General features: G+C 26.1%; 1 protein-coding gene across 8 annotated transcripts; it reads right to left on the minus strand.

Moving 5' to 3' along the window:
- Positions 1 to 1121: 1121 nt before the first annotated feature.
- Positions 1122 to 15018, minus strand: LOC122571807 (GTPase-activating protein). 8 transcript variants are annotated; one of them, XM_043735981.1, is made up of 16 exons: positions 14931 to 15018; positions 13610 to 13730; positions 13221 to 13490; positions 12814 to 12970; positions 12509 to 12696; positions 12049 to 12384; positions 10893 to 11094; positions 10580 to 10798; positions 10375 to 10499; positions 10165 to 10296; positions 9581 to 9634; positions 9398 to 9504; positions 9055 to 9298; positions 8783 to 8991; positions 8650 to 8705; positions 8407 to 8487 (listed from the first exon to the last, which is right to left on the minus strand). In XM_043735981.1, the coding sequence occupies exons 1-15, from the start codon at positions 14983 to 14985 to the stop codon at positions 8695 to 8697; spliced, it is 2430 nt and encodes an 809-aa protein (XP_043591916.1). In that variant the 5' UTR covers positions 14986 to 15018; the 3' UTR covers positions 8407 to 8487; positions 8650 to 8694. The 8 variants fall into 8 exon arrangements, with proteins under 8 accessions (XP_043591914.1, XP_043591910.1, XP_043591909.1 ...); XM_043735979.1 differs by having other exon boundaries at positions 1122 to 8487; positions 8650 to 8991; positions 10676 to 10798; XM_043735975.1 differs by having other exon boundaries at positions 1122 to 8487; positions 8650 to 8991; positions 9581 to 9622.
- Positions 15019 to 16029: the final 1011 nt, after the last annotated feature.

Genomic DNA, 16029 nt, shown 5'->3' on the forward strand with positions numbered 1-16029 from the left:
ATGATTACAGTAAATGTTTATTATGTATATATATAATCTTAATAAAATATAATAAGTGGGTTCATGATACTTTGTTATATTTCCTATATATAAAACAATTCTGGTTTAAAAAATATATTTTGGTCAAATGTTTGTGTAACTTTTATTGTAATTTAATACTAAATGGCTTAAAATTTGTAAAATCTATTATATCTTTATTTTAATTTAATTTCACTTTAATAATAACCTTATATCCAAAGAAGTAATAAAAAAATGTCAATCATAATTCAGTTTATAATAGCAGAATTTTAAAGAATGTTCTATGTTTTATGAATAACATATATAAACTATCTTGTGATCAAAATGTGTCAAACTATTTTACCAACTATTTTTAGGGAATACCTTAACATAGTTTACTTTACTAAATATACATTAAAGGTACGAGATCAATTTATATGATATAAACATATTAATGTTTATTAATTTTTCTAATATATAACGCTTCTTCCCATACTCTCTCTCTCTCTCTCTTAATTATTTGGTTAATTTTGAAAAAAAAGAGAAAAAAGAATGATCATTTCTTTTTCTAAAAATGTTTATTAACTATAAATAATTTCAAGTAATATGAAAAAATCTTATTTTTCGTATAATTTTATAAAACTATTTTATTAAATGTTTAATGATTACTATGTAATTATTATGTTCTATGAGTATGTTCTTTGAAAAGAAAATTCTTTGCATCTATTAAAATGTGTAGTATATATCTTTTTAAATAATGTAATTTGAGAAAGGTCAAAATATTTGTTACAGAATGTTGATTATAAGTTTTGTACTCTCAAAGGAGTAAATTATATAAGATTATTACAATTATATGTATTTTTTATAATAATGAATAATATTGATCAGTTATAACACTTAACAAATTGAGTAGGGCATAAATAAAATTTTATTAAGAGAGCAGTCTTATTTATATCCACATAAGAATATTTTATAATTATAATCTTAGCAACCTTATTAAATGTTTAAATACTAAAAACTATTGAAACATATATAGACAAAACTACAATTTTAAGTCATTAAAGTATAGTAATAACTATTTACAAATTTTATATGTATAAAAATATATTAACAACAAACGTATGTAAGAAAATTCTTTTCATTTATTTAAAATAAATAGCATACAAGGTGTATCAGAAGAAAATTTAACTTTATCAGTATGTTAATTTGCAATTTAAAAAGATCACACATCTTAGGAATTCTTAGTTCTATTTTGATGTCAATTTTGTTTGCTCTGTATATCAAATATCAGTATAAGATTGTAACTATTGGTAACTAGTGAGTTCACTCTGTCTCTAGATTTTATATTTGTGTAAATATACATTTTTAAATATGCATTTCCTTGAAATATGGATAGGATAATATGGACCAAACTTATGGCCACCTCAATCACCTAATTTAAGTCCACTGGATTTCTCCCTTTGTAATTATATGAAATCACAATTTCAGACAACCAATACAATATATATCCAATGCAAATAACAGTATTAAAAATTAAATATCGCAGATACAGTAGTTATGTACATTACAAGGATGACATGCTGAACATCCGCTGTAGAATATAAAAATAAAGCAAGTCAAGAAATACATTGAAAATGTGTAGAATTTTTCTTTTTAAATAAATCAACAATAGATGAAAATCTGTATGAAAACTGTATACAATCTTCTTGATTCAGAATAACCTACTAAACATATTAGTAAAGTTGTATGGATTTCTTCTGAGACACCCTATATATCCATTTCCTATATTTCAAATGTAGGGACATCTTTACAAGAATAAATGCAAGAGATATACATCTGTTTTACAAATCATATACATTAAAAAAAAAGGAAAAAAGAATAAATTAGATCAAAAATTTTATAAAGTTTAACAAAATATGTTAATATAATTATATATAATATATATATAATTTATAATTTTATACATATTTTCCTTTAATAAATTACATTAAGATACAAAGACAAATTTGAAAATCATCGCTAAAACACTATTTATAATGCCACTATGTACAGATTAAATACTACTTATATTAATTTTATATTTGATACTGTATTGTATTATTTGATTTCAGTGTATAAAAATTATTATTACCTAATATTATGTTTTCCTAATATTCGAAGACGACATATGTTTTGCTTATTTTCATAAGCATTTAGAAATTAAAATTATACAAATACTATTAATTGTTAAAAGCATAACATAAAATAGAAGTACTATAATTTTATAAAAATATAAACGAAACAATAGATCAATTAAAAATATATTGTACATATTCAAATGTCTTAATGAATATTGGTCATAATATAATATTTCTCTAATATTGAGATTGCTGATTTACTCTATCGATAAAATACAGTTCGCTATCATACTTATAGATATATATATTTCTACTTTTTTTTCTTTTTTCTTTTAAGAATAAAACATAAATAAATAAATAAAAAAAGTTTTTATTGATGTGAAATGTCATACCTTGTAGTGCATGATAACAAACTATAGAAGTAATTTAAACACTCCTTGAAATATTGTTCATTGCATATTTCTATTAATAACTAAGCCATTATAGAACTTATGCAATTAATTCGATGAAAACGCACACATAAATAAAAAAAAACCCCTTGAAGGAGAGTCAACAGCATATAAAATAGGATCTTACAGTATATATAGTTTAAGTGTTTTGTTAACATTCAAATATCTTTGAAAATACATTGTTTGTATAAAAAATATTTTTATTATATAAAATGATAAATTTTTGCATGATGTTCTGTTTAATAAAAAAAAGATTGAATTAATTTATTTTATGTTTGATATTAGATATTAATTTTAATCTAACAACAATAGCTTATCTGATTGGGAAATTATTGTAATTAATTTTGTGAAGTTATACACTTGCATAAGCAATTTGCATTTAATAATCAGCATGCGATTTAGCAATGCATTTAGCAATTACTTAGTTATTACTATATTACTACACATTTGATATTATTATTATTATTATTTTTATATTATCATTTACTGTAGAATTATGTGTAATTGCACATCTACTATAAAATATTGCTAGATTTGATTAGTTTAAAATATACGGGGTGAGTCATTTGAAGTAAGAACAGTAAATAGTTTTGTTGGTCTCAATGACAAACAATTTAATTTTCATGCAAAATTATATTAATGAAAATTCCATTTGCTAATTTTTGTTTACGCGCATGGTCATATGTTTCAGCACTACAATATTACTTCTAAGATAGACTTTCTAAATTAAAATAATACGTTTTTACTATTGCAGTGTTATAATTAACAAATATAATCTTATGGTTCATTGCATTTGAAATATTGTTGTAAAAAACGTATTCCATTGTACCTTGTTTCATATTTTCACATATTTTTTTAACAAATATTTTTCGTTTATAACATCACCTATGCTAAAACTTAATTTATGAACATCTCTGATTGAGTGGAAATCTATTTATATTAAATATTTTGTAAAATAATATCAAGATACAAGTATTTAATTATCAATAATAAAATCAACGAGGCACATATTTTGTACAAAAGAAATGTTATAGATATAAATGGAGAGTATTGAAGGGAAAGATGTTTCATTAATAAAAAAAATAATTGTATAAAATATAATTTTGATATGATTGCGTTGTATATTAGACATTTTACATATGTGCATAAGTATTAGGTAATAATTTAATGATTAAATTGATGTTTGTTGAATGTTACTTTCTTGTGAGAGAGTATGTAATATGATCTTAAAGAATGTAGTCATCACATGCTTCAGACGTTAACATTCTTTAAGTTATATTAAGAAAATGATTTTAGTAAATTAATTAAATAAAGTTTTTTAAAAATGTTATAACGAGAGTAAATAATAAGGTAATAGTACTAACTTTCATTTGTTAGTCTCAAGGAAGAATAAATAAGCATTCAGGATGATTCTAGAAACCAAGTCATACAATAACTTTATTTTAATAATGAACATCATTTAAGTGACATTCAGTGATTTTAATTAAATTTTTAATACTACTATAAGCACGAGTAAAAGATATTTATCATGAGCACTGATTCCATGAAAGGTCTACCTATTAGAGTGTAGTAAAAAATCTCGTAGGCATAGTAAATAGGCGAGAAATAGAATGATTAGAAGTTCTCCTATCAGAACATAAGTTGGTCATAAGTTGTCTATATCTGTGATATTCATAGCAAACCTAAAATGAACGGTAAACGAAGGGAAACTTTAAACTGTCCTTAATGACTTCAAAAATCATGACTAGTAACATAAATTTTTGTAGCTCTGACAATTCTTATTATACAGAGGGAAATTCCAAATACAAATCACATGAATCATTGCCCGAAATATCATAAAACTTGGAAACACATGAAAACATAACATGATGTTCACATTCAAATAACGAGCATATTGTTACAATTCTAACATTTATTTGAATCTTTTTATTTGTAATTATATTCAGAAATTTATGTAGAAATGAGTTCACAATTTATAAGAAGAATTACAATTAAGAAAAGAAGGAGAAACAAACAAATAAAATGTTTTAACAAGCTGTTTTGTCACTCAATATTTTTACCAAAAAATATATCTTAAATTATTTTTCTGTATTCAGTAGCTCAAGATATTCAGAGAAATGTTCTCATCTTCGATAAGAGAATGTAACAACATTTTCATTTCTGCAGAAAAAACAGAATGTGTCGTATTAAATATTTTTTGAAGAACAATTTCATACAAATTATTTATAAAAATTAATAGTTATCATTTAAATGACGTATGTTGTAAGAGAAACTCGAAAACACTTAATCATACATAAGTCATATTGGATGTAATTAGGTAAATTCTGGATTTTATCAATAAAATTTTTATATTATATTTTTATATTTATGTTTTAAATTTAGTTTAAAAATTACGTCAATTTTAATTCGCCTAGCGATTTTGATGCAGTATTTAAGTACAGTTTCTATTATATCTATATTTCATTATATGTATATTTTCAATTAAAAAGTCGTTTCAATCAATTCGAAACAATGCATATTTTAAAATAAAGTAATACAGAGGGAGAGAAAGAAAGAAAATATGTTGGTGTGGAGAACATTTTATCATTCCTCTTTTAACTTGTCAATAAAAACATTTAATTTGTAGAGAATAAGTTGAGTATGCTTATACTCTGTTTGATTTGTAATGTTCAACTTGTGTTTAACTGAGTTTATTCTTTCTTGTTCTCAGATATAGTTGTAGTACGGCTGCTCTGATGTTTGTTGCTAATATATCAACTTTTCTATATTATTCATACTAATAGTTTTACTACATTATAGCCAACCTTTAAGATATAATTATATATTTACTTCTTCAATTGATTTATACTATTTTTATATTACTTATATCACCTATACTAATTAAGAATCAAAAAAAGAGATGTTTAATGCTGAAAATTTGTTTAAATAATGTAAATATATATCATATTATTATAATTGATCTAATACAAATAAATAAATAATAAAGTCAAAAACAAAACAGGTAAATGTTTTTATACAAAAATTTGAATAATTAACGTAATTAATGCAAATGTAATTTATTAAAACCGTTAGTTAGCTAGTCAATGTCTGTTCATCACAAAAAGAAGTCAGAGTGATCAGATTTGAATTGATTTGAAAATAAGAAGTCCTAAAATATACAGACCCGCGATTAACCATGGCATAACAGTCACTGTTTAGTGCAAATGCAAATATTTATAGTAATTGAGATAAGACGTTCAACGATGAACGTTAGACATTTTCAATTGTATTTATTAATATCTAACAAATTATTCGCCATCTGTATCTATTTTTACAACATGCACAAATGGGGAGACTTTTTAGTAAATAAGTACAATGTAACGAAACAATTGAATATTCAGAATTAATTTACGATAAAAGTAACCTAAATTAATAGTTTGAAAACAAAACGATTTTAATAAAAAAACAGAACGATTTTAATAAGAAACAAGAAATTGCACCATTGAAAGAAGGATATATCCCAAAAAATTAACTATGTAATTGTTTTCTATCTTACTTATTTACGCCAGAGACAAACTGGCCCACTTAAAACAATTATTTGACATTTTATCGATATTAAATTACGATATTGAACCAACAATATGTTAAAACTCTCCTTATCACAGAATAAAATGTAGTTGCAAACAAAACTGTTAGTAACTTTGAAATATTTAAACATGATATGATAGATAAAATTTGAATTAAGAAAGTCTCTTGTCTAATACAATTTAATATAATGTAGATTAGAAATTGTCGAAATTCTGTCATAATATGATGGAAACTCGATGTTGTTTTTGTGTAAATTAAACTTCAAAATTCAGCAATATTACATGTGTGTAAAATTGCGCTTGTATACGATATTTGAAATTACGTATAATTGAACTATATGTCATAAATGTATTTTTTGTACTAATTACTAATGTATTTATCATTAAGGATGGAACATATCTTGTCTTGTTTACATGTACGTTTACTACAATCCAAATAAGCTGCACTGGAATACTTAACCCTTTTCTAGAGGATTGATTGAGAAGAAATTATTGGATCACACGTTTATTGCAAGATAAAGTACTAGTAAGAGCTGGCATTTTGGTTTGTACTTTAAAAGGATGTAAAAGATTTGAAATCAATAATAAAGACGTGATTTGGTGAGAACTTGACTTTGGTGTTTTTGGAGGAGATTCTCATATTTCCCTTCTTTTTTTAAATGAATTAATGAAAAATGCCACGAGATTTTTCTAGCTTAGCGAAAAATTCAGTTAGCTTTAAAATGTAAATAGAGTGTATATAAATGTAAATTCTCGAGAACATAAACAAAAAAATATTCAGGTGACATACCATGTTAAACTATACAACAAGCAACAGATCTTCTGACTCTTCATAAAATTGCAATGCTGACCAGAATATTTTTTTCAAAAACACATGGTTAATGTTTAAAATTTTCAACAGTACTTTGTGATTATTTTTATTCGCACTGATTTTGAGCAAGAATTTCAATAAGTTTTGGTCTGTACTGTGAGGTACTTCTAGTAACAGAAAGATATAACGGTGGAAGAGTATAAGTGAAGTGAGATTCAAGGGTCTGAGAATTAAATTAAAATCTTGAATAAAAGATTTAAATTGAAGAAGAAATAGATAACACAAATTTTTTAAAATTAAATTACAATCCTGATAGTTATATACATATTATATTTAGAATGGAAACTTTATCTTTAGTATAGGAGATCTTGAACTAATTTAAATTGGTCATTGATATTGATATATTGGTTCTGAACAGTTATATAAAAATAACTTTTAAATATGAATAATTTCTGTTTCAGATTATTTTATCACGTCATTAAAACAAAACAAGAACTTAAAATCTAACAATGACTCACCCAACATATTGGAACAATAGTAAACACTTAAACTTCATTTAACCTTTCAACAAGCAATGCATAGTATGAAATCTGGTTTCTTCCTATGTTACTGTTCAACAAACATTTCATGCCATATCGATTGTGCTTAAGGCTATTTTTGTAAATAATTTTAAATAATTATGAAATATTTATATTTTGACTTAATATATAAGAAATAACTTTCTAAACGATACGATTTTTCATTTCACTTAAATGTCGTTTCAATTTTTCTAAAGCATTGAAAGTTTAAAATATTTTTCTATTCCGAACTTTAACAGCTCGAAGATTACTGTTATATACACTTAAACTCCATATACTGTATACTACTGCAAGAAATATAATCTTGTATGATTTTAATGAATTTAAAGACTACAGTGTGCCTTTAATATAACATGAACATATGAGACAATATCTTAGAAAACTTTATAGGAACATGTTTTCATCTTCAAAATTTAAATGAATTAATTAGTATGCTCATTCAAAGAATTACAAGATATATCAGGTTTGTCACCTTTGAACTTTGTTATTGTGCATTCCTTTAATATTTTGGTATGGTCATAGCTATTAAACTTTCTTGATAATGTATTAGAAATAGTAATTCCATCTGTTGCTAAAAAACTGGAACTATCTAAAATTCTATTGTTTTCTAAATTTACATTTTTTTCAGAATTATCTGTCCTAAATGTATTATTTAAACTATGATCAAATGTGTTGAGATCATTTTGGATACTTCTAATAGTATCGGTAGTGCTTTCATATCGTCGTACTAAATTATTTTCGTTCTCATACCTACGATGTATCGAGCCAGAATCTAGACGTTTTCTAAATGTTTCATCGTATGTTCGTTGATCCTCTATTCGCCTGGAAAATCCGCTGTCATAACAGTGATCTGTTTCTACATAGTGTTGATTTAAACTGTCTATTTCATAAGCACGTTTCGTTAATTGACTTTCAAATCCAGCTCTAGCAGCTAAATGAAGGTAATTATCATCACCAATTGGAGCTTGCCTACAGTTATAATAATTTTTTAAATATATCATACTATTATTAGATACACAAATAATACAGTTCAATTATCATAGTGAAATGGAAATTAGAAAATGTTACATTAACTGTCTAATGTGTATTATTGTTCTAATATCAAAGAATATATTATTTTAATAAACTTACTTGCTTCCATATTTAGTATCACGCGCCAATCTTCTAAAGTAGGCTCTATGCTCGTGCTGTAAAGCATATGCAGCTTCTCTTAATGCAGTTAAAGTTTTAAAACAAGAGGGCACATCTTCTATAGGAGACCCACCTCCTGGTAAAATACACATGTCATTAGCCCCATAAACAGCTTGACATTCACACGCACTCATTAAAGTTTCAAGTCGCGGCATATTCGTAAATATTAAAGAATGTATTCGCTGCAAATCTCTATCTGGATCTAGAACCATACGCAATCCAGCTTCCACTCCTGGCGATACTTCGCTGCATCCTAGAGCAGTTTCTGCTACTGCTTTACAACTATAAGCAATATTTATTAATGATCGAAAGGTATATTGATTCAAATTATATTAAATAACGTACCAAAGCCAATGACCATTAATATATGCACTCGGATGATATTTTTCTAATCGATTGCTATTTGTACGACAAATTTTTGTTAAAATATCAATCCATTCTTTTTCTTCTACACAATTTCCTGCTTGAACATATAATGCCCTTTGTGATTGAATAATTTGAAACATGTTTTTCATCTTAAAAGAATCTTCTTGAAGTTTTTCAACAGCTAATATTTCTTCAAGCGGTATTTTACATAAAGGTTCTTTACCTGTGAAATGTGTTATCAAACATAATTTAATAGAGCTCAAAATAATAAGGTTAATTCTTCAAGGATACAATATTTTCAAAGATCAATGTGTTCATTCACCTTTTGTTTTTGAATAGGTTAGATCCTGTGTCGTAAGCCTAAAGTATCTTTGTTTAAAATTTTTCCGACCAAATCGTTTTCTACCTTGTGCCCTTTTAATCATTACTCTGTAATTAAGCAACAATAGTGACAAATTTATACTATGTGAAAATTTCAGGCCAGAGATAAGGTACTATTACAAACCTCTTCTTACAATCAGCAGTATGCATGAAGAGAAAATATATTCTATTATAAATGCTTTTTATTAGCAATAATTATATTTATGTGAACAAAAGAATATTGTTATTTAACTTGCCTTGTTAAAATTAATATTTAACGAATAAATAAGGAAGTAATATATGGACGATACATTTATAAATTTTTAATTGTTATCATAATTATTATAGTTATTTTTAAGTTATTTGCCCGATGCGGACAAGCGGATTTATTCGCTTAAATACTGCGCAAATATGTAGTTCTTCGCGGCTATTACCCGCTCGCCTGAATGTCACAATACTCGTAAATGTTCTAGCAACACGAAAAAGGATCGAGATAATTAATTTTCATTTGCCGTCATTTGGGTCTGCCCACTCGTCTGCGCTTTCTTGTGTAATTCAGTGTATTAATGAAACGTCCAAGAAATGCTTGTGTAACAAAATTCGCTCGTCTGCATCGAGCTTAAAATGTTCATTTTTCAAGTATATGATAAGAAAGAATAAAAGTAATAGATGTAATATAAATAAAGTATATTAATACAATATGCTAATATAAAAAATCATTAGACATACCCTTCTTTCAATACGATTGGTTGTTCTTGTTGAGTGCTTGTTCGTTGTTTTGCAATACCACTGTTGCTACTAGTTGATATCAATTCTAAAAATTGCTTAACTGCTTGTATATGTCTTTCTGTGTAAAATTCTCTGAAAAAGTAATATTTAAATAATAAAAATCTATTTATTTATAAACTAAATTCCGAAATGCATTTATTCCTAATGTACCTATACACGCATTCCATATATTCTTCTTTACAAACACTACCAGCTCCACCTCTACAACTTACTAAGTTTCCTAGACTCTGAATTGTTTTAGAAATTAATGTTAACGTTCTATTAGTTTGAGAATCCTAGAATAAATAATAATATATCTTAATTTCACTATAAATCAATATTGTTGCTTTTCTTTTTTTTTCAATGACAGTCTTACAATTTGTTCAGTAGTAATATCAAATAATCTTGGACCCAATATTGCAGGTGCAAAAAATCGTAAAAAAATAAATCCACTGATGACTGAATATCTTACTTCCTTATTTTTTGGGAAATGTGTCGCTGCAAGTTCTCTTAAACACCAGAACATTTCGCACATTAATGGTGGACATCGTACACCAGATGTTGTAATAGCAGTAAATACCCTCTCAACATATTCCTATTAAATTATAAAAAAATAAAGTCTAACGTTGTTGATATTGTTCAATACAATAATAAAATGATAAGGAAAATTAAATTTGTATTTTCTATACCTTTAAATTCGCTAAATTGGTTTGAATTGTATTTGCATCCTTTACTCTTGTTGGATCTATCTCGCATGTCTTTTTCTCTAAGAATACTTGTTCCATAGCTGGTCTAAGCGTACTATGTAAATAGTGAAGACCTGCTAATCTCATACCTTCATCCATCATTTTACTTACTAACGTATTACCACGAAATATTGTTGTTGGGTCACTTTAATAAAAATCATAAATTACATTATGTATATGAATAATATATATGGTATTTCTATTGGATGTATGTGATATTATTACAGAATGCTTCGAAACATGCGGGTACAAAAATAAATTTCGTGATAAATTCGATATACAAAAATAAAAAAGAAATTCATGAAACATATGTTCAATATAATGTTTCCGAGTTACAGCCAGTTTTATTTGTAAGTTACCTTCTGTTTATAACGAACCAATGGACAATATTAAGATACATTGACATCATATTGAAGACAGTTTTCAGCAAATCCAAACAGTACTTGTCAATTCTGAACAGGTAAAGAGTTGTGTAAGATGTGTAGGATGTAAGAGTTGCGTAGGTAACAAGTATAGAGCCTTATTTGAGCCAAAGGTACTCACTTTGAATAATTTCTATGAAAGTAGGTAACTGGCATAACAAAAACACAAATGTAACTTGAGAACGAGGTAATATTGGACATATATTTTTCATGCTAGTATATTGATGTTATATCGATGTTTTGGAACATTCTGTATATAAATATGCAAGGTACATCTTAATAGCTACTCCAGATACGTTCAATAATCTAACAAAAAAATATTATGAACTAAAATTAATTAGCATTATATCAATAACAAAATACAGTGCACAAAAATTGTTAAAATACTATTTCTCAAATAAAAGATTTGAGTCTTTAATTTTTTATCAAAGTAAGAATGCTTTAACATTGTCCTTTATTACTGATCAAAAGCTCACTAATTTCTGTTCATATCTTTTTATCCATAGTTATCTGTAGTGTTTGAAAAATCAAAACGATGGAAACTTTATATATATATATTATATAATAATGACTTTTATGAATTATATAATATATATAGTAAATTATAGAATATTATATAGTAAAATATGAATATATAAACTATTAAAATTAAGATTGCGCATAACTGATTTACTTACGTTAATTTAGAAATTTCATGACTAGCTAAAGCTCTCATTACAGAAACCAATTGTCCATAGTGTACTAATACCCTAACCAATGGTTGAGCAGCTTCCATTTTACTTGCCACAATTTCTCCCAAAATATAAACAGCGGACGATGTTATTGGTTGAATATTGATACTTTGTAACAGCAAATTCCTTAATCTATCATACATCGCTGATTGAAAAACATGATCTGCTGTATAATGTATTTTTAACCGCAGAGATCCCAAGCCTGGAACTGCACCAGGTGATGCAGAACTGTTCGAAATTTTACTTGGGCGATGTTTTACTTGTCGCGGTTGTAAGAAGTACCTGTATAAAGATAGTGACATAATAATAATAATTTCTTGTAAAATTTTATAAAATTTTTTAACTGAAGAAATTTAAAAAAACTAGCAATAAAAATCATTTATCCGAAAATAAATATAGAAACTACCATGCAGTTGTTGTATTAGTCGGCTGCTTTTGTAGTCCTTTTAAAGTAACTCTAACTTCACCAAGAAAAGCTGGTTGCTCTCCCATACCAGAAGATGCATGCCATAAACCTATGACAACCTCACCCACTTCTCCACGTTCAAGAGGATAATGAGAAATATCCTTCTCTTTGGATTCTGTTATTTCTGGCTATGAATAAAATTTAAGACATAAATAATTATTCAAATGGCACACAATTTTGTATAGCTAAAATATAATTAAATGATAGTAAAATAAATAAATATTTCGTAAATTAGTTAATTTTACCTCAAAAACAAATGTTTCATTAAAGTATGGAGATATCGTTTTTTTTTTAATTTTTGTGCGTTTTAATACTTGTTTACCATTACTATAGTTAACCGTAACAGTTGCAAATGGATCACAACCACTATTTTTAACAGTTAATTCACTACATTCTATTATCCTATAAAAAACAATTATGGTTATTATCATTAGAAATTTCATCTCGGTATATAATTATAGAGTGACTTATTCTATTCCAAACATTATTATCTATGAAACAGAATTTTATATAAACATACAAACACACATACACATACACACACACGCGCGCGCGCGCGCGCACACGCACACGCACACACGTACCAATTATATATTCAATGTAACAGCATTTAATAATATTTGTTTTATAACTATTTAATGAACTGAATTACCTTACTGTAAGTTTAGGTTGAGCGTATCCAATTTGAGGTTGAAGGGCAAGTTCCAAATGTGCTTTACCTTGCACTTCAGAATCAGCATCAACTAGTCTCAAGGGAAACCAATGTTCCTTATTATGATACGTTGCTAAATCTTCTCTTTTTATTGCTACCTTGCCCAAAATTTTATCTTGCTTTAAATGTCTATCACGATCATAAACATAAATGCCAAGATAACGAAATTTTCTAGGTACTTCAAATTGAAATTCTTCTCCAAAAAATGGACTATATTAAAACAAAAACACTTAAATTAGCTACTTGCTGAAAAATTCAATAGGACATATGTGTGTGTATATATATATATATACACATCAATTTCTAAGAAAAAAGCAAGTAAAATTTACTTGAGAGTTCTTTCCATTGTTGTTGTTCTAAATATTTCTTCTTGATCGAGAGATAATACACAATACACATCCCTTGCACCAGGAGATCCATGGCTTCTGCTTTGTAAATTTTTCACCTCACCTAAATATAATTGACCAAGTACTTTTTAATAAACAAAATATTTATTATTTATAAATTAATAGAGTTAACTAATTTCTCACTTACAAAGTAAACGGAATTTTTCTATTTCCATAAAAATAAAAAAATATAAACTTTACTGCAATATCTAAGAAATTATGTTCTTACAAAATTAATTGACAAGAATCTTGTTAAATTAACTTTTTTAATAATCAGCGATGAAATATTTAAATAATTAGATATTAATAACAATTGATTAGTAGATTTTTAACAATCAACAAATAATGAGAAAAAGATTTATAAAATAGATTTATAGATCTGATTAATTTAAGTAATTAATGATATTAAGCTTATTTAGTAATATCTCATTACAAAATTCATACATTTTATTGTATATTAATAAAAAAAAGTCCAACTTGTAAATAATCTATTATAATAATTAATAAAAATAATTGTATATCAAAAAATGCATAAAATTGGAAAAGATACATAAGTAATTAATAATAAATTGAAAAGATACTAAGGAAATATTTATATTTGGCCTACTCAAAAAGAATGTTATTTTTGCATAGTAAAGTCAAGTTATTTCGTTCCAAGACATAATGGATGTAGCGAATAAAATGCTATATTTTGTTTTCTTAAATTTATACTGTCATACTAACGTGTATAAAAACTATGTCATAAGCAAAACAACAATAATTCTTGATATATTTAGGATAGAAATAATAAAAAGAGGAAATTTACAATTGCTGATCATGTGTGACGAATTTGATTAATATTTTTATATTAAAAAGTGATCTTCTATGATATCAATAAGTATAATCAATTCTTTTCAGTGTTAACTAACTAGAAGCATATATTCGCACAGGGACAACGGTGCGTGGGAGTCGAAAATGTACGCTTACGTGTGTTGATCATTAAAGTTTAGCAGAGATACCACTACCATATGATTGTACAACAGATTTGTCAAGTTCATACATGAAATGATCAAATGACTTATAATATTATATTTTTCATTGAAATAGTAAAATCGAATAATCGAAGAAGTCGAGCTGGGTGACAAACGGGTCCCAAACAAGTAGCACGCGTATAATAGCACCTCAAACTTCTTCAAATAACAATATCCTTGTAATATCAACACATGATATAATTCGTTGAAGTTTCACATTCTTAGTAAACGATGTTTTTAACAAGCTTTCGTACCGATTTTAATCTTTAGTCTTTCTTCAACGCGAACTAGGCGCGTCTCTTCGGCCATGTTACCTCCATGACACTACTGAGTGAGTACATGAACAGAATACAAGGCGGTACGTTCATTCTGTGAATGGATTTTAAACAGTATCGTGCTAAGCTATACGTGCGCCCAATCTTAAATAATATGCACATTGATAATTTTTATAAGGATTTGTGATAACGATTTATTTGTAGTTAATAGATGAATAAATAGGGAAATATGACAATAAGAATATAAATGACGAATAAAATTTGATTACTAATTCATCGGCATCTGTTTAAAACAGATACAAATAAGTTGAAGGTATTTGTCTAAGAAAAGGTTTTTCGTTATGAAAATAATAAACGTAAAAGTTATAAAGTAGGTAATACTATTTATTGGTACAATGTTATATTTATTTACGTTTTATTAATTATCTATATCATTGATATTTTTAAATACGATATACTGTTATATATTATATAACATATATATTATGTTACTTAAGTTACAATAAATTACAATCGGAGAGACAATAGGCGTTTAAATTTGCTTTCCTCCCATGATAAAGAATATTTAATGAATATAGTTATTAAAAAGCTTATTCTGTTTACATGCCTTATCTACGCAACAAGTGCATATATGTATGCATATATATGAACGATACATTTAAATGGCATATTATAATTTTTCAGTAGGAGGAGGAGTTATAAATATAATGAATTGTATCACATATTTTACACAAATACATTATCCATTCATTATTGAAAAATGCATTAAACATTTAATAATTAAATATATTTTCTTAGTCAGTAGTAAAACAAGATCAAAATTACATGTTTCACATCTCTTATAAATATTATAACAGTTATCAATACGATTGTCCTAAATATTACATTAGGTATGTAATATATTTTACGCTATATTTAGTATTATTCTCAATTATTGTTTCATCGACGAAAGAAGCTAATTTGTTATCGATGGAGTAAATTGACTTCGATATTTTAATTTCGATTAAGAAATTTCCACTGTTTTATAAAATATTTTATGTTTTTATCATTTTTGTTGCTCTATTGGGAATTGTAAGTA

The sequence above is a fragment of the Bombus pyrosoma genome, linkage group LG10 (genome assembly GCF_014825855.1).
Source record: "Bombus pyrosoma isolate SC7728 linkage group LG10, ASM1482585v1, whole genome shotgun sequence".
Classification (NCBI taxonomy): domain Eukaryota; kingdom Metazoa; phylum Arthropoda; class Insecta; order Hymenoptera; family Apidae; genus Bombus; species Bombus pyrosoma.